The following is a 25,440-nucleotide window of genomic DNA, read 5'->3' as shown; positions in this document are numbered from 1 at the left end:
CACACACACTGTCATACCTGCAGTAGCTCTTTAGCTGACCCTCTCTTCTCCACGTCCATCTCCAGACATCGGTTCAGGAAGTCTCTGAATGTTGTCGACAGTTTCTCTGGATTCTGCAGTTCTGGTGTACCGTTGGTTGCTATGAGATACAGCGCCTGCAGCACATGACAGAAACATTTTTGTCTCCATCTCATGAAGACAAATGTGTAAAGCAGTGCTTCTCAATCCTGGTCCTCAGGGACCACTACCCTGCATGCTTTAGTTCTTTCCAACTCCAGTACACCTGATTCTGATTAAGTGAACTGCTTCTTTACAAGCCTGCTAACGAGCCATTCATTTGAGTGAGGTGTGTTAAAGATGGACATCTCTAAAACATGCAGGGCGGTGGTCCCTGAGGACCAGGATTGAGAAACACTGGTGTAAAGAGACCAGCACACTTAAAACCACAAGTCATTTACTTTGGTGCCATCCAGTGGTAGTTAAAAAAATGGCTGAGGATTGGGGCTGTGGTATTTCCCCTCTTTCTCCCTCCCTCTTACTGTTTACTCCAGATAACTTTGTGATAGCACCTAATATCATTGTGTTGATGTGAAAGTGATAGCTGAGCTGCAGTGTAAATCCTACATTTGTCACACAATCCCACTCTTGTTGACCTCTAGAGCAAATTTGATGTTTTTCTTTAGCACTTTGCATATCTGACACTTTCCTTTTTTACATGAGCTCCTTCTCATTATGTGTCAATGCAGTATTTACATAGTCTGTGTGGTAATGGGACCACATCGCATAAAAAAATCTATATAATTTGTTGGGAATTTCATACTGTATAAACTGGCCTATGTTTATGCCAAATATTGTTCTTCAGAAGCTTCTCTTATTGCAGTTTTCTCTGCATTGGTTTGTGTCCAGTCAACAAACGCACCCTGAGTGGATTCTCATTCAGATATGGTGGCTCCCCCTCCACCATCTCGATTGCCATGATGCCCAGAGACCAGATGTCAACTTTGGGGCCGTAAGCTTTTCGGGTAACGACCTCTGGAGCCATCCAGTACGGAGTCCCAACCATGGTGCTGCGTTTACTCTGCTCTGGAGTGATCTGAGCACAGAATCCAAAGTCAGCTGGAAGGAGGAGAGGGGACAGAGTTAGTTACTGAAGTGCTTAGAATAGGAAAACCATCCAAGACACTCAACATTCATTTACAATCAATCTGTAGAAGTCAATGATGCATCTAAGTGGTTTAGTGGAGTTTAAGGACTTTTCCATCAGTGGCTGGACTATGTGTCAAATGTGGTCCTTTACCAAAACTTTCTCTTTAACTGTTTACATGTAGTGTGTCCTTGTTAGCTTTTTTAATGCTTAAGTAATTTTTTTCTCACCTTATTGTAACTTGCAATGTAATTTAAAAACAAATAAATAGATGGCACATAACAAAAATTAGATGTGGTTACCTGATCATTTCCGTACAGAAATAAATGCAGTATCATGTTTAGATAACATATCAATTACATTCTCAAAATAGTTTAAAGAGAAGAAGATGTAACAGAAAAAGGATGACTGGATGTGGGGTTTAGTGAACTGACTGAGCTTGACGGATCCGTCCATTCCCAGCAGGATGTTGTCGCTCTTGATATCTCGATGAATGACCTGGTTGGAGTGGAGGAACTCTAATGCCTGCAAACACTGGGCAGAAAAACAAAATTTGGCATACAATAGCAAGAAATTTCTTCTAATTTCTTCTCAGAAAATCATATAATATCAGTCCACAACTTGATATTGGATCACTAAGGATGTTGCTGCTTGTAGAATGTGATCTGCAGGCTAAATCACTGCTTGGTTTTACTGCCATGGTGGCATTAATGGGATGCAATGAAAACCAGTACCATTAAATTATGTTGCAAGAAAATAACCTTTTAAAATAAGTTTGGATAAACTTTAAACATCATTCGGCTCCTGAGAATAAGATGGTCAAACAGTAGACATGTCTTACCTCTCTGCATACAGCAGCTATCTGAGCTTCATCCATGCAGGTTTCAGTTACAACATCAGTAAGTGAACCTCCAGCCAGATACTCCATCACCACCCACAGCTCATCACCTACAAGGTAACTATAGCAAACAACGCGGATTGAGTGGAGTGCTGCAGACAGAAAACTGGCAAAATATCCACTTGGAAGAAAAAAGTCTTTACAATTTGTCCTCAAATCATTTTATATGAATTATCACTATTAAACTCCATTAATTTAATTCATTTTACTTTTAATGAATGAGACAATCAAATTTCAGAGGAGTTGTTTCTCCCTGCAGATTGATTGTTGCATGGGATTAAACCTTATTCAATTAACTGGAAAATTTCAGGCAGTGATGAATGAAAAACAGCAAAAAGCTAGAAAAGCTGAAAAACATTTGTTCCCTTTCTGTTTCTTGTCTTTAGTGCTTCCTGTACCATTGAATGCATATTTAGCTCAACCTGAATATGAAATGGGATATGAGATGGGAGACAACACTGACAAATCAATGATGGAGCATTTTAAGGAGCTAAGATTAAAAAAAATGCCAAGTTTAAAACAGATTGCATTATTTTAGGGGAAAATTATGGCTTCTATCTATTTCCTGAAGACTTTCCTGATCACATCTAAGTCTGACCTTAAACCAAGTCTTCCAGTGATGAGTGTTTCTAAAGGAGGCTGACAAACATAAAATGTACTGTGTAAACAGATTTATGTCCATGGATACCAAGCACTCTCATTGAGTAGCTCACAGTAAATCAGTGACATGGAAATGTTGTTTCCATGGGGATGGCAGCATTAACACCAGTCTTGCAGTGCCCCTAGGTGTCTCTAAAGACAGATAGGTAACTACGGTAACCAGACACCCCATGCACACACACACACACACACACACACACACACACACACACACACACACACACACACACAGTTGGCTTTGTTTACACTGATCTGGATGCCCTTTTTTATTATAGTTCAGCCTTAAACAGCTCAGTGACAGAGTGTGTTTCAAATGTCCAGGAACAGAACGGCTTGCAGGGTTAAAAGACAACATCTGGGAGATGTTCAACTCCATCTTTTCTTTTCTTTTTAACAAGATAAGAGGTGATTTTACTTTACAACCCTGATAGTTCTGATAACGTATCTGTAAGATTACCTTTACTTCTTCCTAATCATGGATAACAGTATCTATCCTTATGATAAGCTTTGCTATGAATAATACTGAATATTTCTGTTACAGACTGGAGTACATGATCATATCTGGAAAAAGTGTTTTTACTATAATTTGAAAAAGAACTTTATAATGAACTGTAACTATCATAAAGTGTTTTTTGTTTTTTGTTTTTTTTTCTGACAGAATTACAACAAAAAAATGGAAATTTTCCTCATAACGTTCTAATGCAAAAAACAGACAACTGCTACAATTGTCTAAACCATGGATCCTCAATTCTGGACCTCGAGAGCCAGTGTCTTGCAGATTTTAAAAGTTTCCCTGCTGCAACGCACTTGACTCAAATCAATGGATAATTAACAGACTTACACAGTCTGAGTCAGGTGTGTTGCTGCAGGGAAGTTTCTAAAACTTGCAGGAAACCAGCCCTCGAGGACCAGAATGGAGGATCTCTGGTCTAAACCATTTAATTTGCAATTAGTCTCTTGACAATTTACATTCAGTAGTGATAAAAGCCCAGGTGCGTGTGCTCACCTGTCCAGATAGTTAACTATGTTTGGATTCTTGTTTTCCCTCATCACAAGAATCTCATTGATGATGAGTTCTTTCTTCGGCTGCTGCTGCAGGTTCATCTGTTTAATGGCAACCTGAATATACATGATAAAAGTCACAAAAAAATGACAGCACAGGATTATTATTATATATATTATTATATATTATTTTATTATGATTATTATATATAAGAAAATGAAGACAGAAGAAAGGCTGAGAGGAGGAAAAAATATAAATCCACTGGCAGTAAAAGGCAGTTAAACCTGACAGACATTAAAAGTTGAGCACATCAACTAATCCTGAAAATGAAAGCAATGAGGATTAGCACCAAAGACTAAATAAACTGCTTTAAAATTAACCTGGAAACCCTGTTAATGGCATATCATCACAGAACAAACTCAAGCAGAACTCGCAGCTTATTTCCCTGAAGTTCCTCTTTATCTTCATCATTCTTGGACACGTGTTGAAGCATTGTAAGAGTTACTTGACTTAATAAGAAACAAACTGAGCTTTCCTGAGTTATTAAACACATGAGAAATGATTAGAGAAACTGAAAGCTTTTAAAATGCCTGACTGTCAGTAAATCCAACATTTAAAAAAATTCCTCAACAGCTACTGTCTGGATGAAAGTCTGAGCAAATATTGAGAAACCATCATTTTTATTTAGTTCAAAAGCAAATCATCTTAATATTTTTAGAACTGTCTCTGAAAACAAACTGTGAGCTAAAGAGGAAAAACATGTAATGGATAATTACGGGAGCCTACCTCCTGGCCTGTAGCGATGTCTATGGCTGTGTACACTGTACCAGAAGCCCTGAGGAGAGACAAGTTAAGCTTCATTCAGCAGATCTGTGTTGGGTTAAATTTAGCTTTTAATATCACTATATATCCTTGTGAATCCAAATCTCTCTGAATAAATATTGATTTGACATCCTCTAATCAAGTTGCCACTGTGTATTCTAGACCCCCAGTAACTCCATGTCTCATCATTAGTAAGGGTGGATAGTTAATGCAATGCCTCTAGAATAAAAATATTTGAAGCCCGGATGTGATTGAATTCATAAACTTTAATTGTAAGGCATGCTATCCACCAAAAGTTTAGCAAGGATATAAAATATTGTGATTTTTGTTTTTGAAACTAATTTAAAGACTTTAGATACGTGATGTAATATTTGAATGATACACATACCCCTGTCCAATCTTCTCAAAGCGTGTATATTTTTTCTTCGGATCTCCCACACTAACAATTGTACCTAAGAAGAAAAGAAGCAAAACTCTCTTAATGACTAAACCAACAACAACAAAAAGACTGTAAGTCTGCAGAATCTGCAAAATGCCTTATAATGGCATTAAAACTCACAGCATGTTTAATTTACAGTACTGTTGGATTTGAGTGGATAGAAGAGTCTGGCATCTTTCTATCCATCTGAATTCTACTCTACATTATGTTTGTCACACAGGTTAATGCAGCATGCGCACTGGGAATAAGAGCAAAGAAGGAGAAAGAACAACTGAGAGAAAAGGTGGAGAGAAGGGATGAGGGATAAACAGATCAGAAACATGTAGATGCAAAACTTAAATAGAATAGCACGTTTAAAAAAAAGTTAATATGTAGGACAAAAGTAAGGTATTAGAAAAGTAAAGAGAAGAATACCCAAAATAAAAAGACAGACAGACTGATAGAATCTCCTTCATCAGCTTAGTAATCAGAGTCCACAGCAGGAAAATGATAAGAGGACCAAACTTGGAGTGACTCTGTAACCGTGGAGACAATGGAAAGAGAGAATAACCAATCAGACGTGAGGATTGGATAAGAGAGGGCGGGACAGTGAATATCAGGTCTGTCAATCACAGAGGCAGTATCCTGATCTTACCAGCAGAGGGAGACCTGAGCACATCTGGACAGGCGTGGGGCATGGTTTAAGAAATATACAGGCTTTTAATCATACAAGCGCACATAGAAACATTTCATGAAGGGGAGAATTTTTTTTCATGCATGTTAAATTTCAAGCTTTTAGAAATGATTAAAAAAATATACAGAGTTAGAAAATGTAAACTATCACGGCATTGTTTTAAAAAGTTTAAAATGCACAGAGCAGTGGCTTCCAGTATGAAGGGGGACACTGACGGACACTAGATTTGGATATTTTTTCACTGTTTAAAAAACAAATCATAAAATCTGAATATTTTGTTTGATTACATACTCCTTACAGAACCTTTAAACCAGGGGTGTCCAGCTCCGGTTTTCGATGGCCATACAGCAGGTTTAAGATGTCTCCCTGCTCCAACACACCTGATTCAAAATGAACGGCTCTCCTCAACAGCTTATCAAGCATGTTGGCGCTTTAATGTGATTCAGGTGTACTGCAGCAGGAAACATCCTAAACCTGCAGGACAGAGGCCCTCAAGGACAAACTTTGGAGACCCCAGTTTTAAACTATTAAAATCACTCATTAAATATGACCAAATAAAAAAAATACATAAATGTGTGTGGGGTTTTTGTTTGGTTTTTGTGTGATATCTCAGGTTTATTTCAACCAGTTAATTAAAACTCAGTTATATAGAATACAAGTAAATATATTTTCTTTTACAGGGGGGTTTGCTTATCACTCGGGTCTAAAATTCATACTGATTACTATTATTTTGCCTGATTCAAAATGACAAGTTTAAAGCCAGTGGTTTGAAAGCTTAAAATCAAACCAAAAAGAAACTCTTTGTGACTAAAAGTTTTATCCCAGCAGGAGTCTTACTGGGTTTTCATGAGAGATATGTTTAACAAACCACGGAGGAAAGGTCAATCAGCTGTCTGTGATGCATTTCTGAGAAAATAAACCATTTTGCTGCCAGTATCTGTTCATTCAGACGGTAAACATCCGTACAGGTCTGTTAAGTCTCCACGTTGAGGGACAATGAAAAGAGACACTGGACACTAAATATAAACACAATCAATTTAACTTTTGAACAGGAACATTTGATCAGTTGAGGTGATCCAGGCAGCTACTTAAGTTGGAAAAAGTGATAACATGTACATTTTCCACAGCAGCTTGCAAACATCTCATACTGTAAACTTTTATCTACAAAAACTAAATATGTATATTGGCTTAAACTGAATGATTATTTCTGAAATTATAACGTAATATGTGTGCAATAAAGCAGATAATTTTAGATACATTTTATTTAGTGTTAACTAACATACTGCTGTTTGTTAAACATAAAAAATGTTTCTTAAAAAATAAAATATGCTGAAATCAGCAGCAACTTTATTTGGGTCTAAACTAAACTGGAATCATGCAGCTGAAGGAAACTTTGTGCAGACTAAGTGATAAAACAATCTGTCAAATGTCTAAAATTAGCAGGTGGATGCTCTGCCCTCATTCTGCAGCAGGTAAAAACAGCATCAGATGTTACACAAAGTATTCTGCTGTGATTTTTCCATGACTGTGTATCTGCAGCAGTTGTACGAGGAGTCAGACTGCTGGAAGGAGACCCCTACTAGGTCAGCAGCATGTTAAGGACCCGACCATGTGAATGAGACTTACGTAGTTTCTCCAGGATCTCCTCATCTGACATCTTTTTCTTCCTGGTTTTGTCTTGTGAGAGGGGCACAGACGGACCAGGGGCGGGGCTTGCACTGGGCGGGCTGCTGGGAGCAGCTTCTGCAGGAGGTATGGGGGTGACAGCGGCAGCTGCGGCGGTCGGTGGGGAGATGGGGGAGGTGGCTGCATCTTTGGTTGGAGGAGGAGGGAGGGGTTCTATCACTGAGCGGGTGTATATCTGAAAACATAAGACATTGAAACTGTGAAATAAACTTCTATCTGCTGGTACAACCTGCGTCCTGGCATTCACACAGATGGTAGTATGATGCGGCAGATCTCCATAAAAATTTCTGCTAATAAGTCTGAGATATTAATTCAGCATTCAAATTTCCTAGATAACAGTGTGGTAGGATTTGTGGGAAGCGTGTCTAATCTATAAAGATCCCACCTCAATATTATGCAATTCATATCAACCTCTGAACAGTGAGAAAACACACTTTTATCTGCATACTGAGTATATAGTTCAGACCACTTGTGAAAGCAACTAAACTACAACCAATGCATCTAACAGTGAGATGTTTGAGTCCTACTTAAATCTCAGACAGTCAGGAGGAAAAGGCAACAATAAAAGTAAGAGCTGAGTGTGTGCTTGTGTGTGCCTGCATGTGTGTGATAGTGGGAGTCAGGTCCACTGAAGTAATCTCCATAGAAACTATGGCGCCATGGAAGCAGCCTCTCAACCGCCAACTTGTTTGAGAAAAGAGCAACAATGCACATGTGTTTACGTGTATTAGAGAGAAAAGAGAAAGGACAATAAAAAAAATAAATAATCAAAGTTAGGGTGTGTATTTTTCACCAGGAGTACATCAGCGTGTCTGGAAGGAGAATCTGGACCTGAGCAGTTCATTAGTAATGTCAGGGAAAAGTGAAATAAAGTTAAACAAAATCTTCTCAGTCAAAAGCTTTGACTAACTAGTTTTGTTCTCCAGAATAAACCCCAGTAGCATAACTTTTCTAAACAGTTGTAAGGGGAGCGTGAAGTAGGGGGTAATCAGTTGGTTACAGTCTGTAATTTATGCTGCTACATTTTACAATTTTCGAAGTACAAAATGCAAAAAAGCTTTCAGCTGTTTGGATTTCCTGCATACATTTCAAAACTGTGAAAACCTTAATAGCATGTTAATGGACATGAAACACTGTTAACCTGTGAATCTGAACATTTTGAAGTACATATTGCTAACAACTAATAAAATGTGCACAGTTATGAAGCTAACCCTCACAAATTTGCACCAGCTACAATTAAACAGCTGGTCTGTTGTATAAAATTGTTAATACTTTCAATGTGCATCCAATAAACTGCCACCTGGTTGTTGAAGAATAATGAAGAATAATGGGCAGAATCAAATCTGTTTTTTTTTTTTAAACTCTCTTGTCACATTATGAGGAGGAGAAAGTGTGTGTACTTCTGACCTGACCACGTAGAGAACAGTGTTTCTTTGACAAAATGTGTTTCTAAATAAAAAAGAAAAAACAACGAGCTTCCCCTGTGACTGTCTAACACACTGGAGTCTTTGTGGACTTATTAGAGAGCTGAAATGAGGCAGGAGATGGGTCCATTTAGACATAAGTGCCTGTGAGAAATGAACAGTTACTAGACATCAGTAGATGACTCATCCGGTATGTTCAGGGCAGACCACCACAGCTCCACAGATATACACTGTTACCTAATTTACTTCAGGCTAAAAAAATGCAATAAATAGCTATGTCTTTTGGGTATCTAATGTGAAAGCTACATCAAAATATAATAAATATATTATGCAAATATATAAGAGCAGTGAATATGGGTGATGATGCCAGCTCTTCATCCTGGCCACCAACATGCCAACATTTAAGATCTTGTTAACACAGCCAGAAACTAATTTGGCTTATCGTTTTATTCATTTGGTTTTTTAAAGATATCATTTTGGTTTCATTTCAGTAATTTCCTGTCACTTCACTACTGCTCTAAAAAACAACAAACCTTTAAAATTGGTACTAATCAGTTATAAGAGCTGGTTTTGACACATTTATGAGCTATGCTGTTTTATAGTAAAGACCCTGTGTTAGATCAACATCATAAAGCCAAGGTAATAAACAAAATACTCATTCTGTTTCTCAGAGATTCTTTATTTTATTCACCCAACTAATCACACAATTTTCTACTGAAGTTTATTCTGTTAGAGTGATCTGTGTTAGCACATGATTTTATTGTCCGCAACACCTTTGTGTCTCACATTTATAACCAAAATTCACTTGACATTTAAACTCTTCTCACTGCTTATGTAAAAATGTCATTTAAATAACATTTAAACTTCAGCTGCCTCTCTAACTTCTGAGATGTCAGATTTGACTTAAGCATAACAAACCTCAACTTTCTTCTATACATTTAAGAACAAGTCGTTGATCCCGTTGTTCCACAAAGCATTGTAAAGATTGGATGTTCAAATTAAATCAAATCAAACTTTATTTCTAAAACACTTTTCATGCTGAGGCAGCACAAAGTGCTTTACATGAGAAAAAAAAAGCAATTCTTGCATATTAAATAAAAACGAGCCTTCACACACCAAAATAGACAACATAACAATTTAAAGGTCCCATTCATTCGTTCATTCATTCGTTCATTCATTCATTCATTCATTCATTCATTCATTCATTCATTCATTCATTAGCTGTAATGCTTAGTCCATTACTGGTTGCGGGTAAGCTGGAGCCTATCCCAGCATTTAGCAGGTGAGAGGCAGGGTACACCCTGGACAGGTCACCAGTCCATCGCAGGGCCAACACAGATAGGGACAAACAACCATTCACACACACAAGGTCCCATAAACGTACCATGTTATACATTATTTTAACAATTTCATATGGGTGTCAGAGGTCCAACAACATTGTTTTCAGCTTTGGTCCTTAATTTAAGCCATTCCAAATGTGGCTCTAGTAAGCTCTAATGAGAACGGGCTGTTTCTATGTCAGAACCTTTAAATGTTCACGAGTGGTGCCTGTCCAGCTCCTCTCTGCGAGAGGATCCAGCTTTTGCTGGCACCCACTCAGTGATTTTAGAGGGCAGGCTCAGCTAGCCGTGGGGGGTGGGTCAATGGCAGTATCCACTACCAGGGGGAGTGAGTATTCCCTTCGTGAGGTCACAAAGGGAAAAATCTCAGAATCACCAATTTCAGCACACATTCGCTAAAAAGTGGAGCAAGCAAGTGAGAGAGTTGACAGAGTTTTTGGGCCTCATACATAGGCTATTGGGACACACATGACGGCTAGAAAATCTTTAGAAAGTGAATTTTGCATAATATGAGACATTTAAAAAAAGACACTCATAGTCTCTTACACACACAGTCGCACGCGCACACATACATACAATAGGGCTGCAACTAATGACTATTCTGATGGTCGATTAGTCACCGACTATTAAAACGACTAGTCGACCAATCGGATTATGTATCTCATGATTATTATAAATGGATCTTATTTCACTTTCAGCTTTGAAATCTTGCATGAGGTTGTAAGTCCGACGTGTCTTTAAATGTTCAAGCATTGCAGACGTACTTCCATGGTACACAAGGTGAGCTTTACAAATCTCATATGTATTTAATTTATTTTCTAAGTTTAATGTGAAGTTATCCCAGACTTTTGACGTCCTCTGCCGTCGTTTTGTTCCCTAGTCCGCCGCCATAATTTTATTGCGCATGTGCAACTCTCAGCAGAGATGAAAAAAAGAAGATGCTGTCTCACTCTGTAGTTTTTTTTTTTGTTTGTTTTTTGGGGGTTTTTTTTTTGCTGACAATAGTCGACAGCTAAGTTCGTTGTTGACTATTGTCGACAACGTCGCCTAATCGTTGCAGCCCTAGTATATACACACAAACAAAGCCATTGCCCCAACCCCCACCATTCTGCACAAACATGACTCCCTAATTTCTGTCTCTAAACTGAATGTAGGTATAAAATACTAAAAGTAATAAACATCTGGCTTGATGCAGCTATAAGAAAAAACATGGGGATCCGCCCACACCAGGAGCCAGTTTACCCATGTCCACAGAGGCTGCCGCCACAGCAACCACCCAGATCAGGGCAGGCTGGGGTCTACACCACAGCCGTAAGGCTGCAGTGCAGGACCCCAGCCACCCAGACAACAGCGATCACTGCAACAACAACCCCCAGACCCCCAAAACCTCAGTGTGGAGGATCCCCATGAAGAAAGCACTGTAATTAAAACAAAGATTAAATAACATTAAAAAACAATAAGAAAAAAAACTAAGTGCAGCAATAATAAAAATACACATAAAGGACCTCATAAAATAATGTGTTAAAAAAGTAATAAAACTGAAAAAAAATAAAATAAAATTACATAAAATAAAATAAAGAACAAATATAATTCAGTTAAAAGCTAAGCTAAAAAGGTCTTGAGCCTCTTTTTAAAAGCATTTACAGTCTCTGCAGCTCTGAGGTTCTCTGGCAGGCTGTTCCAAAGACAAGGACTGTAATAATAGAAAGAGGCCGATACCAGAGGACCTCAGGGTCCACGATGGCTCATAATTTAAAAGTAAGTCAGGTCCAAAAGCATTTCACATTTATAAACCACTAAAAGAACCTTAAAATTAATCCTGAAATAAATGGGGAGCCAATGCAGCAATTTTAAAACTGGTGTAATGCGTCCCCGCCCTCTGGTACTCATTGTGTTATAACAATTTTATTAGTAGTAATAACATACGAATTTGTACTTCCCGAATGGGAAATTCAGTTCAACACTTGACCCGTCTCTAGATGTACTAGAAAGCAGTGGGCTGCTGTGTTTTGGCACCTTTTCATGAGGACATTTTCTCATGTTTTAAGATTAAAGTTGAATTAGGATTTAAATAACACACTATATACAAGAGGGTCATTATAGGTGTAGAATGACAGAAATTCCTGAGTCTGTCCTTACTGATTTGGTGTGTTCTGGACGGGGGGCGATCACTGGCGGGGGCTCGGCCTCATCTTCATCGTCATCCTCAGACACAGTTGCTATGGCAGGCGTCTCCGACACAGCCTTGGAGCTCTGAGTGATGTCACATGGGAAGAGAGGGTGGAGCCTCAGTGACATCGTTACATGAGGTTTCATCGATACCAGACCCATCACTGCTTCCTGCTGTCACCGCTGCTTCCTCTGTTGCTTCATAATCTCATCATGCAAACGTTCTCCTGTCTGTCTTTAGCTCTTTGTCCCTTGTTCGCTTTTTCTCTGAATTTAACCTCACTCCCTCTCTTTCTGCCTTTTTCCCCCTCCTTTTTCCTCTTGTCCTCACTTCGGCTGTCTGAAAGCTCTGGCCAGGTGAGGCTAGTGATGCCACTAGTCACACATCCTCTTCCTCTCTATCTCTCTGTGATGCTCTGATGCTCGGCTGGTGGCCAAACTGCAGAGACAGGGAAGTGGTGAAAGAAGGAAAAGATGCTGATTCACAATGCAGAGAGTCAAAGGGAGGAAGAATGAGCAGCGCATCTTAAAGAGTGTCTGCATTTCTTTATTTACACCTTCATAGTTGGGTTTAAAGGATTCTTTCAGATGACATTTACACTGGCAAAAAGAAAGATTCCTTATTTGAGTTCAAAACAGTTTGTGTTCAGTTTTCTACACAAATAATTCCACCAGTAATAAAAGTTTCCCTGCCTCGGAAATGCGTAAAAAAATCAATCAAATAATGTGCAAACACATTGATATCCTTTCACACTACTACAACATTTCACAAATAAACCCCTAAATGTTTTTTTTTCTGAAAATGTATAGGACTGTATTGTGCTTTATTCAATGACATCATCATGTAACATATTTGCTAGCTTGTAGATAATGCTTGTCTAATGTTTAGATGGAAACACTTACAACCAGGAATGAGCAGCTGCTTTGCATTACATCATTTTGGGTCAATCAGTTGACCATTAATAACAAATTTGGCCTTTTGGAAGGAGGATTTTAAACAGATAGAAGCTTTCTGAAACATGTTCCCCATAAAATAGACTCAAGGAAAAATGATGAAACTGTAAATGGTCTAAAACTATCAGCTATAGAAAACTTAACTGAAAACAGGACTCACTAAGGGAAAAGTTGGAGAAAAGTATACTGAATTTGTCATGAAGCTTCACCGACTCCTATTTTTCCTTACTCTGAAAGTGAGCTGACCCTTTCACCACGCATTATGTGGTCCAGGACTGAAAAAATAACCATAAAATGAAATCTTTCTCACATCTGCACAATGTTACAGCTGATCAGAAAACAAAATAACAGAGCAGAGAAAATCAAGACAAATGTAAACCATTTCAAGATTTTGGATCAGCAGCTAACAGCTGCCTAAAACAACTGGGATTCCGGTTGATTGACAGCGGCCACATGTAAGTTATATGTAAGAACAGTAGCAGTCTTACCGGTGCAGTGGAGGAGCTGTAGGCATCTGTGTTTTTATCTACAAAAAAACCAAAAAACAAATTGAGAAATAAGGAAAAAGGAACAGCGAAGTATATGTGTGCTGTTCTTTTTTATGCAGACAATAATCTGCTTAGTCCTTCTTCAGGGATCCATGAGACATAAATAATTGAATTTCAGTGTGAAGATTATGTTTAGGCATGTAGCACTTAGGATGAGTTTCCATGACAAAAATCGATGTAATGTCTGAAGTTAATGAAACAGAAATGTGGGTGTTTTTGTGTACACATGCCTGTAAAGCTCATGTACTTCTGGCTGTTGGCTGTTTCCTTTGAATCATAGAACTTCAGGACATCGAGGACGGCCTGAGGATTCTTCTTCTGCTCCAGCTTTGTAATGTTGGACGTCTGCAGGAGGCGGGCCCACTGCTCCGGCATGCCCTTTGTGCACACAGATGCAGAATGTGAAATGTCTTTACATTATTAATTTGTGTTAGTGTGCAAAAACTGTTTTTAACATAGTTTTAACTTTTTCAAAGGCATATTTCTGTCCCTCTGTGGCATCATACTTTCTGAACAATACAAGTAACTTTAGTTCATAAAACACACACACCTCTTCCAAAGAAGTCCTAATAAGACAGTCTTGTCATATTTGTGCTTAAGTCACAGAATTAGGTCACATCTCCTCATTTTCCAGCTCTCTCTGCTCATCTGTCAGAATCAGTCCATCACACATACTACTTCCTGTTCCATTCCTCCACTCTGTTGAGATCTGATGTTTCCTTCATGTGAATCCATCCATCCATCCATCCATCCATCCATCCATCCATCCATCCATCCATCCATCATCACTGCTCACCACAGTGTTGTTTAATCTCTTTGGTTTATAATCAGGTTGTGGTGACTCAAGTAAAAATGACAAATGTTCATTTGTATGTAGATCTGTATAATTGAGAAGCAGGAGCTGTGCCCCAGATTACAGAGAAGGAAACCACACACACACACACACACACTATTAAACTTCCAGCTAAAAGAGTTTGGTCAGGCGGATCAAGTGAGTCAGCTGAACAAGGCGTCTTTGTCTAATGTGATTATTTAAAAAGGTTTATTTGCCAAGTATGTGTGTGTATCGAGCTCACAGACGCACACACATTTTCCAACAACCATGCATGCAACAATGAACATGGTATGCAATTAAAAAGTGATGTAAGCAGACCAGATAACAAATACACACCACAGATACACACTGTTGTTGCTTTTGGTAGATTAGTTGGGAGCATTACCACATAAAGGAGAAAAAGCACACGATACCACACACTTACTGTAAACTCTCCAGTAACAGCATCAAAGCCGACATGGATGGTGTGTTCAAAGTCAGATGGCAGAGAAATCTCTGGGCGCTCCTTTTTCTTATATGCTGAAATAAAAATCACGTCTTTATTTACAGATTGTGTGAGGAAAGTCACAAAAAAAGATACATTACACTGAGTTCTGTATGTCAGGACATTTTTCAACCTTAAGGAAGGAATTCCTTGTGAAAAAAACACTCATGTGTCTAAAGTTTTCCCTTAAAGCCTGCAGGGGAGAAGCCAAGAAGATATCAGTCCCATATAATACCAGCTGTAAGAGAAAAATCGTAAACGGATCATCTTTGTGAAGCGATTGTAAAAAAAAAAATGACAAAGAGATTGGGGTTCCTGATTCCCAAAACAAAGATCATAAATCCAAAAAGAAATATGGAAAAGGAAGAAAAACAAAGACAGGCAGATAAACTATTTCAAGTATGACACAAGATACAAAGAATTTGAGGAAAAAGGGGAAACCTCTACAGAGGAGTATTATACAGAGGCACCATATGTTAGCCCCCCCTCCCAGCTTAAGACTGTCACATGCCTAGATATCCACATATATAGCTTTTGTTTAATTTTTGCTTTTTCTGTTCTCAGTTATTCATCCTTTTCAGACAGTGACTATTATTTACTTACAGGTTGGGGAGCTGCTATGTTCACAAAAGAGGTCATGTATAGTTCATATATGATCCTGGTCATCCCTGACCATTAACTTTATTGACCATAACTAGCACTATTTTGTTTCCCCATCTTTCAGCTGATTTTTACAATTAGGAACAGGCATTTCAACGTAATCCTCGTTTCTATGTCTTCTAACCACAGAGTCCTTCTGTAATCCTGTAATTTTACTCTTTTGTTGTGCTTCTTGTTCGTTTAGACTGATGGCTTGCTGAAAATCCCCTCCCCAAAGAATTCAGAGCAAGATTTCTAACTTCACAAATCCATCCATTATACATCAGATAATTTCATTTTGTCAAAGACTATCACAGCATTTTCATTCAACACACATCTAACTGCAAAGCTCTTTGCGCCTATCCATGTCTCACATGTAATTTAAAAGGAAAAATTGGACCCAAATTGGAGGGGGGAGGGACAAATCACAAAATTTCACATTACAAAGATTTATATTTTTTTCCAGTACAAATAATAACAATAATAATCCTCATCATAATAAATATCAGTGCTCTTTTCAAACAGCAGCTTCCCAACAGAGTGAAGAACCTGAGAGGGAGCAGTGGGTTTCGCTGCGCCTGATAACAGCTGTGACACAATAAGGCCAGACAGATGTAATCTTTACCATAGAGCTCCAACGCACAGACGGAGGCTGTGAAATGCAGAGACAGACAAACGGAGAAGGTTTAAATGTGTTTGCTGATTACTGGCTGAGCTGTGTCGGAATATAGCAGCAAGACAGATATGTCCTGATGTGACTTGTAGAAAAGCTGTAAAATGGAGGACACCATGCTGCTTTAAAAAATTAAAAGCTGTAACTAAATAATGAATTATACTGCGGTCAAAAACCTCCTTTGTCTTTTTTGCAGAGAGGATTAGAAGAGTAATATTTTTATTTTTATTTGGTCCTCACACCTCATGCAGTAAACAAGAATGATATTTAAAGTGAACCTGGCAAGATTGTTTCCACTCATTTAATTTTTAATCTTGGGTGCCCAGTGATTAGCTTCACACTTACCTCAAGACAGGTTATAACAATTTTATATATGGAGGAAATGTCCTCTGATTTGTTGATTTCCTAGGGACTTGCTGAGGGGGTTGGGGGAATGGGGTTTTGGTGACTAGTGGTTGTGCACAACTAGTCTGGAAATTACAGCTGATTGTAAACAAGGAACATCTTTGTCAAACTCAGTATGTTTTTAAGCATGACATCACATCCAATCCAGCTAGAAATGATAAAGCTAAAACCAGATCCAGAATATGAAGGTGAACAACAGACCAACAACAGGATGTCTTTGTTTGGTAAATTAACACTTTAACTTTACACGTAAATATTATCAAATGGAATAACTGTAAATGACAAAAAAAAATATATAAATGTGGCTGACTGTACAGAATTGTGTGGTGGCATACTTCTATAATTACACACAACCTTCTAACTTTACCTGTTCTTGTGTTTGTGATGTTTCTGTGGTGCACCGTTTGAACCAGAGGTCAGTAGACCCCAGCCAATGACAGAGAACGGGTACAAAAGGTAAAAAAATACCACTTAGTTCAAATTGTGATCTAATTGTATGAGGACTCACTTTTATCGCCTCCTCCTGTCAGGATGAATCGAATTGAGCGGTCTTTCTTCTTCTTGTCCTCTGGGTTTGGTGGGAGTGGCTTGGAGCCATGGTTGAGGGGGACGGGGTCCTTGTTGCAGGAACCAATCATGGTGCTGGTGTTTCTCATTGGCGGAGCTGGGGGCTTGTCCTCGACCTCCCCATTATCAGACATCTTCAGATAGGCTGCAGCCGCCGCTCCTGCACAAAAACAGACCAATCACAGAGGAGATAAGGTCAGTGGGAACCAATCAAAGCCATACACTTAAAAAACAGTCTAAACAATAATTGTTTAGATTTCCAATGTGATTTCAGACCGCCTGCTATTATCTTCTGTTATTTTTTTTAGATTCACAGTAATTTCCTCATATTCCTTATTTTGAGTAGTAAAAAATTAAAAAAAAGAAAAAAAAAATAAACTTAATCAACTGCACACATATTGCTTTAACTGTGAATAAGATACTAAGAATTGTCTAATCAGTTAATTTATCTTCAGGTCTTGTAAAGGGGGTTTTAAATGTGCTATTCATGCATAAAGAATTTTGACTGTCTTAAACGCGCTCTGAGTCTGTTTCTTTTCATCAGACCAATTTAAATCTTTCCATGAACGCCCATTAAATGTTTAGGATTCAAGATTTGTTAATATACAATGCAATTTAAAATATTAATATCAATTATAAATAAAAATGATAGTTTAAGTGGCTCTATATATGCATTATTTTCATGTGGAGATCAAAAAAGTTGAGGAGAAAAAACCTTAAAAGTATAAACGGTAAAGGATCTATTTTAGCAATATGATCATGGGTACTGCAGCCAGTAGTTATGAGGTAAAAAAAAATCTAATAATATCACACCATTTTCTATTTGCTTGTTAGTTTACTGCAGAAGAAAAGTCATTAGATTTATTCATTTAAAATGTTAGTGCATATGTGCATGCAGTCATTTCAGTTGCTGATAAAAAGATGGGGGGGGGCAATGACTCAGATCTAAATGGAGTCTCAATCAAGAGATAACACGCACACACCCTCACACACTGTTATGCAAGTAGAACCAGTGTACACACAGCTGATGAATGAAAGGGAACTTTTTTATATCTGGTTTAGCCTCTAAAGCAAACAAAACATATACAATCACACACAAACTACAGGCTAACCTGATCTGCTAAATGTTCCACTGAGCACAGAAACCCACGAGCAGGAGCTATGTAGGTCAGAACTACGAGGAAAAAAAATTCTGTATATCAACACACTCACACATAAAGAAATACATACAGGAATAATATGAAACATGGATAATGTTAAATATTAATTATCTTATTATCAGTGTCAATCTCCTGCCTGTGTTTCCAGCACCTAAAAATACCCACCACCCTCAGTATCGCTACCTCCACCTCATCATGTACACATGGACAGCTTCTAGTATGTTATATCAACAAAGTCAAATTAAATTATTCATCATGACAAAAAAGAAAAACCCTTTACCTGAAAGATTCAAGGAAAATGTTATCAGCTGTGAAATGGAGATATCACAATGGACATATCAGCAGTGGCAGCTCTGCTCCTGTATTATCTTTATGTTGCAGTTTATTCTGCTCATATTAAGTGGAACTCTTGGCAGTTATTTCTGCAATCCCATGAGGTCAGAAGATTTACCAAAGAGATGTTAAAAAGTGAGACCAAACCATCTCAAACCTAGTTTGTTCTTATCCTTTGTATATATTTTCTTTGTATATACTGTATTTTCTACGTATATCTGAACAAAGTAATTGGTCCTAAATAGTCTGTGTACTCTTCAAGACTGAGCTACACAGCTCCTGAGACCAGGTGTGCTTTGAATGCTAGTATTTAGGGAAAAGGCTACTGGAACTGACAGAGCAACTATTAGATTTAACTGTATAAAGTAGTTGTCATTTTAACTGGCATCAAGCTATTATTTACTATTATTAATTATTAATTTCACTGAGCAGATAAATCAAACCCAGTTCCAAAGGCAGACTCATCTGTGATGCAGTTGGCCACATCAGTGTGATTGTGGTGGATTTATTTATTTATTTATTCTACCTTTTTTTTTTTTAATCTGATTTTTTTTTTTTTTTTTTTTTTAGAATTGCCACTGACAATTAGTGATTAGTGAAGTAGCCTTGCTTAACTTTTAATGACAAAACACACAAAGAACAAAGAGTAATTTTTATCAAGTTTACACATCTGTGTGAGAGCAAACAAACTATGGGCATAAATATTAGACTCAGTTTTACTCCCTTGATATGGCTGAACAAACTAAAGAACTCTGATCATCTTTTTCTAAGCTCTTTTCTTTGACCTCACTGGAAAATGTCATGATGTTAAAGAAAAATAGAAGTAGAAATTTCTAAAGACTTAGGAAAAGACGACCATCTGACCACACTTGCACTACACTTTGATGTAGGTCTGCAGGACTTAAAACTACAAATGGTACAAAATATATTATACAAAAAGCGAGTTTAATGCAATCTCATTACCTTACCCAGAGGCTATGTTATATGTTACTATATTAAACATATATCATAAATATTATTTTATTACCAGAAAAGGTAAAAGAAAAATACTTCTGTCACAGGCTGCTCCCACTAACTCACCTCAGATTAATCTAAAAATCTCAATTAGTTCAACTTAATATGTTTAAGTGTCACTCTGAAATTTGTGGCTGCAAGGAATTGTGGTATCTCCTTTTGTAAAGGATGGTCCAATGAACATAAGATATATTAAAGAAGGCATTGGAGCTGATCAGCTCTTAAAGCTGCTATACTTCAGGTTATTAAACACAGTTGAGAACCTTCCTTAGCAAAAATATTTAGACTCAACTGTCTACTTGGATGAAGCTCCCAAAAACAGGATTTCATATTTTTCAAACAGCAACAGTATATTTAATTAGACTTAACTAAGCCAAAAGATTATGTTTACATCTTCATGCTTATAGAGTATTTCACAGCTTTGGGAGACATTACAAAGCTGTTTCCAAAAACTTAGAGGCCCTCGTCATGACTAAACAAAATGATTTTGATGTGTAAAATCAGGTCACAGCCTGACTTTACACAGAAAGTGTCAGAAAGTGTTTGTTCAAAGCAAAAGACCAAAAACAGTCATTGCATGAACTGGCAGAAATATTGCCTCTGTGTGTTTATGATTCAGTGTTGCCCAAACCATGCCCCTCTGCACAAATGGAAGGGTTTTTTCTAATACAAACTCATATATAAACCGAACAAAAGTTGAGCTTTGATCAGCTGTTCCTCTGTTTGAATGTGGGTGTGCCGGCATTTTGTATATGATCCCTTTTTATCTAAAGGCAGATAAAAATAATTAAATAGCAAAAAAATAAAATTCCTCTATCAGGTCTTTTTTTTACTACAAATGGGAAAAGAAATGATCAGTATCTAAATATTTAACAGTAAATACATTCTAACAAAACTGAAGACTGACAGCAAGCTCCCATCTATCCTCTGCTGTAACAGGTAATTGTCACAGATTCAGCTTGAAAGATCAGTTCAAGTTTTAACTGAAGTAACTTAAACCGCTGACCTTCACAGGTCAGCTGGTAGACCTTACCTTAGCAGAAAGAGAGGTTTTAAGATAAAAATGAATCCACAAACAAAGCCTACAAAATATCCATCAATGTGAACAGAAAATCATGAATTTACTGAGTTTCAGCCCAGACAGACTGAAACTGTGAGGCCGTGTCAGCTGCTGATCAATCCTGCCTTCCAAAGACGGTGATGTCAGGTGAGTCACACAGGGAAATGGGATATACAGTCAAGATACACACACACACAGAGCGACTAGTAAAACCTACAACCATCTCTAAACACACAACTGTTTGAGTGCATCTTTTAACTTGGCACAATAAACACACACACAAATGTCACACAAACATTAAAGAAAGAGTGTGTTTACCGCAATTACATATGCAAACAATCACTGTTTAGAAGGAAATGATGTATTTGCCTCTGTTATTTGTTTCTTTGTAAGACACACACACACAAGTATTTATATCCACACATACAAAGACACACACACACACACACACAAGAGTAGACATTAGAGGTCTCATATTTCAGACACTGTTGTCAGTTTCAGCAGAGACCTGTTTTCAAACAAACCCACTCACTGTCTGCGACATCACACACACACACACACACACACACACTTCTTTTAAAAGATAATCACCATAATCAGCAAAGGCAGTTCAGAGGGTTTTCCCAAACCTTAGCAAACAGATACGGTTCATCAATAAGTTTGTGTCACTGAGCACGGCAGTGAAGCCTCCAAAGTTTCCTCTGATCTTTGAATCGGATGATGTCATGTTAGTATAACTCACATTTAGAGCAACAGACTATGTGCTTAGCTTATTGCTAAACATGAGTGTGTCAATAGAAAGAAACTGAGCTTCCTGGTTTTCTTGAAGACTTCTCACCTCTCATCTGAAAGGCATCTTACGTTCTTAGTGGCTTTTGGCTTATTCAGACGGAGTGTTTTGGAGGCCACTTCTGTGTCCTTGATCCACCAGCCTATCCTGTGGTTGTATGGGTTATTTGTGCCAGAGAATCTTTTCCTACCTGGCCAACTAGTGGGATTTTAAATCACCTGGGGGAGAGACTCGAGTAGCAGTGTGCATTAAAATCAATCAATTAATTTCACTGTATCACATATTGATCAGTTCTGTTTTAGTCCTGCTTCGTTTTCCACTAGATGTAACTTTATTTCTTTTTAAATAAACTTTACAGATTAAAGCAAACAATGTAATTCAAGCCGTAACGTACAGTGTGGTATTAGGTTACGTTGCTGTATGGCTGACTTCTGTTTGTATTATAAAGTGACTCAGCTCAAGTGGTCAGGATTAGTACACACGTGAAAATGGACACGTATGTACATTTAAAATATTTTCGACATCTTGAAAAGTTAATCTAACAGTGATGTGGGGAGGGTGGTCAGGGGAGGCAGAGCCTCTTTACCCATTATATGAAAAAACTAATAATTATCACATAATTGTAGTATTTATCCACTGATCTGTGTTACAAATGTATTTTCTGAAAATAAATATTTGAAAACAAAAATCTAACCTTAAGTAAATTATTCTACTTTTTCTCGTTATCCTCTTGATGAGCAACCTGGATTAAAATTGATTAAATTGTCAGAGTTTTAATATTTAAAAACAACTAAGGGTCACACTGAGAGTCAAAATTGAATTTGTGTTCACATCTCTATACTTCTTTATATCTAGGTCAGATATGTTCCTCTGTGTGTCTTTGTGTTGATGTGTGAGTGAGAGAGAGGAATGTTAATGAGATATGAAACATTACCATTGAGTTCTTACAATTGTAAATCAGAGTCACACCAGCCTAACCAGCCATGAACCTCACTGCACATCACTAATCTAGTCATAATGTGAAATACTGTGTTTTTTCAGATCCAGATCAGAATCAGAAATACTTTATTAATCCCTTTGGAAATTCCTCAGGGAAATACCTTTGTTTAAATTTTTTTATGATTTTGCCAGTATATTGCTATTAGAGGTGTCATCTTAAAAATGTTTGAAGTGAAGTGAAAAGTGAAGTCACATAATTTTGTTTCTAGTGCCCACAAAATGAATATTAAGAGATGACAAAGGTCATAGAAAAAAGAACAATGCAACACACAGCATAAAACACAACCATGACAAACGGGCAAATACTAACTTCAGATTTTGTTTTTCAGTTTGCTTGTTTAAATAGCTAAGCCACCCTGAACAAAAGTTAAAAAAAAAAACAACTATTTCTCGGCTTAAAAACTGTTTCAGTTTGTTTAGCAAAGGAGCTGAAGAGGGTCAACCAGAGGTTTAACTCACCACACAAACAGACTTTGTTTACTTTGACTCATCACACATTAGTGGTTTTACGCAGTATATTCACTTTAATGTTTGTTTGCTAAGTGTTTCAGCGACAGCAAAATACTAGAAGTCAGAGACCTCAGATCAGGGATCCTCCATGCTGGTCCTCGAAGGCTAGTTTTAGAAGTTTCCCTGCTGCAACGCACCTGATTCAGACTCAGAGTTGTGCAGAGTTTGATGTCAAGATTTGCACAAGACTGAGTTAGAGTGAATTACTCATTTATTTGATTCAGGTGTGTTGCAGCAGGAAAACTTCTAAAACCTGCAATACACCAGCCCTGACTGAGGATCCCTGCCTGATGACATCCCAATTACAACATTTATTGGATGAATACAATGTGTTTTATTAAGTCACAAATTGAGCTGTCAGTGTCAGGTCATTAATTTCTTCCCCATTTTTTCCTCACTCTTCCTCTCCTTTTTTCCCCAACTATGAAAACTGTTACTCTTCTATTTCATCTGTCTCACTTCAACATACTTGATCCAGATCCTGAGGAGTGTGATTCAAAGTCATTAACTCAAACCTCTGAGCTGAAAGTCGAGCTGCAACAGTTACAAGTGAAGTAGACAGAACAGAAAAGGAAGGTCAATATTTGATCAACTCTGTTCCTAAAATAATCCGACAACTATTATACAAGAAGCTAGTGATAATTGTGCATTTTCCATTTAATCAACTTCTACATTACTCTAAGACATTTGAATCGTCTAAGAACATTGATTAGTGCAGCTTTAATAAATCAACAGCCCAGCAGAAGGGCTAAAACCTGAAATAAGATCAGTGCTGCCAAGATAAATGTATCTCAGCTTCACAACTCTCATTTCACAGCACTAAACACTCTACAAAATGAATTATCCATTATCCAGCTAACATTTATTGAGCATGTTCATCTCCACATTCAGACACTTAAATTATGTGAAAATACACCCACAAACACACAAATCTCAAGAGACTTCTAATCATTATTTCTTACCACTACCTAGGGAAGCCAAATCAGCCTCTGCAGCCATGTTTACTGGAATAAAGCTTCATGCACAGCCATTGATGCATGCAATACCCTTCTCTTACACACACACACACACATATATGTATATATATATATACGTATATATGCATATATATATATATATATATATATACATACACTATTAGTGCAAGCCATTGATTGAACACAGCACAGGCTCTTCACTATCTCATCTGCAATATATTCTTATTTTTTGCAATGAAAGCAAAACATTATTCTGGTTTAGATCACTGTAGTGTGAAATGTTTTACATGATGTAGCTCAGTCTGGTTTGGAAACTTTGATGATGCAGTTTTGAAGGGTTTTTCTGTTATTTGTCAACACTCGTCAGAAGAACTAGATGTAAGAAGACTAAAACAGGGCTTAGAGAAAAATGTTGCAGAAAAAAAGTGTTTTTTACAGTGTATTATTTGCATCTTTTTTTTTTCTTTTTTTCCGATCTATGCTTACCTAAACGGCAGACCTGCATTTGAGTAACAGAACTTATTTCTGGGAATAAAGCCATTTTTATTACTGAAATATTGTTACAGCTTCAACTAAGTTTGCACACACAGCAAGGGACTTCACACCATTTGCAGCCCAGGAGAGCAATATATCTCCAGGCATGAAAGCCTATGGCTGCTCCTGGAGATATATACTATTGTCACAACACATATTAAAACAACTAGGCTGTTGCACTCATGACACTTTTTGTATTTTAGATAAACTACATAAAAGAAAAAGAGGAAGGGACAGACACCAAAAAGAAAGACGAAAGGAGGATTAAAACAAGAAGTTAAAAATATAATTTCACTGCATCCGATTCTGATGACAAAAGCCCCAAAGGTCACAGTTTGCATGGAACATAAACATCAGAGGGAAACTGAGAGGAGTGCAGGTGATGAGAAATCAAATTTTGTCTTTTCTGACTGCAAGTGACCCCAACATCATGTACTTGTGCTGATAAAACAATCCCCAAGGCCCAGACTTCAAATGTATATTTTAGCATATTTTACAGAACGAATTTGAAAGCCTGCCTGAACATATATACACGGATGGACGAGCAAATCCACATGCAAGCACACAACCTCACACTGAATCTATATTCAAGTTCAACTGCACACACTCATCTGAACCACACCCAGGATAATTTGTGTCTTTGAAGTTTCAACCTCTGGAGAATCCCTTGTTTAGGCAGTACGTCCTAAAAAACACATCT

The 25,440-nt window shown here is 37.6% G+C and overlaps 1 protein-coding gene across 1 annotated transcript in view; it reads right to left on the bottom strand.

The window, feature by feature from the left end:
* pak1 (p21 protein (Cdc42/Rac)-activated kinase 1) overlaps nucleotides 1–25,440 on the bottom strand; it is a 59,090-nt gene that overhangs the window by 5,692 nt on the left and 27,958 nt on the right. The window contains exons 3-15 of the mRNA XM_041995513.1: nucleotides 17,305–17,523; nucleotides 15,020–15,114; nucleotides 13,991–14,138; nucleotides 13,701–13,738; nucleotides 12,229–12,342; nucleotides 7,266–7,500; nucleotides 4,916–4,979; nucleotides 4,492–4,540; nucleotides 3,709–3,821; nucleotides 1,986–2,103; nucleotides 1,579–1,678; nucleotides 920–1,116; nucleotides 18–155 (exon numbers count right to left, since the gene is read on the bottom strand). Coding sequence (XP_041851447.1) covers nucleotides 18–155; nucleotides 920–1,116; nucleotides 1,579–1,678; nucleotides 1,986–2,103; nucleotides 3,709–3,821; nucleotides 4,492–4,540; nucleotides 4,916–4,979; nucleotides 7,266–7,500; nucleotides 12,229–12,342; nucleotides 13,701–13,738; nucleotides 13,991–14,138; nucleotides 15,020–15,114; nucleotides 17,305–17,497 — 1,602 coding nt within the window. The 5' untranslated portion in view covers nucleotides 17,498–17,523. The remainder of the gene's footprint in view (nucleotides 1–17; nucleotides 156–919; nucleotides 1,117–1,578; nucleotides 1,679–1,985; nucleotides 2,104–3,708; nucleotides 3,822–4,491; nucleotides 4,541–4,915; nucleotides 4,980–7,265; nucleotides 7,501–12,228; nucleotides 12,343–13,700; nucleotides 13,739–13,990; nucleotides 14,139–15,019; nucleotides 15,115–17,304; nucleotides 17,524–25,440) is intronic.

Source organism: Melanotaenia boesemani, chromosome 9, assembly GCF_017639745.1.
Source record: "Melanotaenia boesemani isolate fMelBoe1 chromosome 9, fMelBoe1.pri, whole genome shotgun sequence".
Classification (NCBI taxonomy): domain Eukaryota; kingdom Metazoa; phylum Chordata; class Actinopteri; order Atheriniformes; family Melanotaeniidae; genus Melanotaenia; species Melanotaenia boesemani.
Note: the sequence above shows the minus strand (reverse complement) of the source record. Positions and strands in the feature narration are given on the sequence as shown.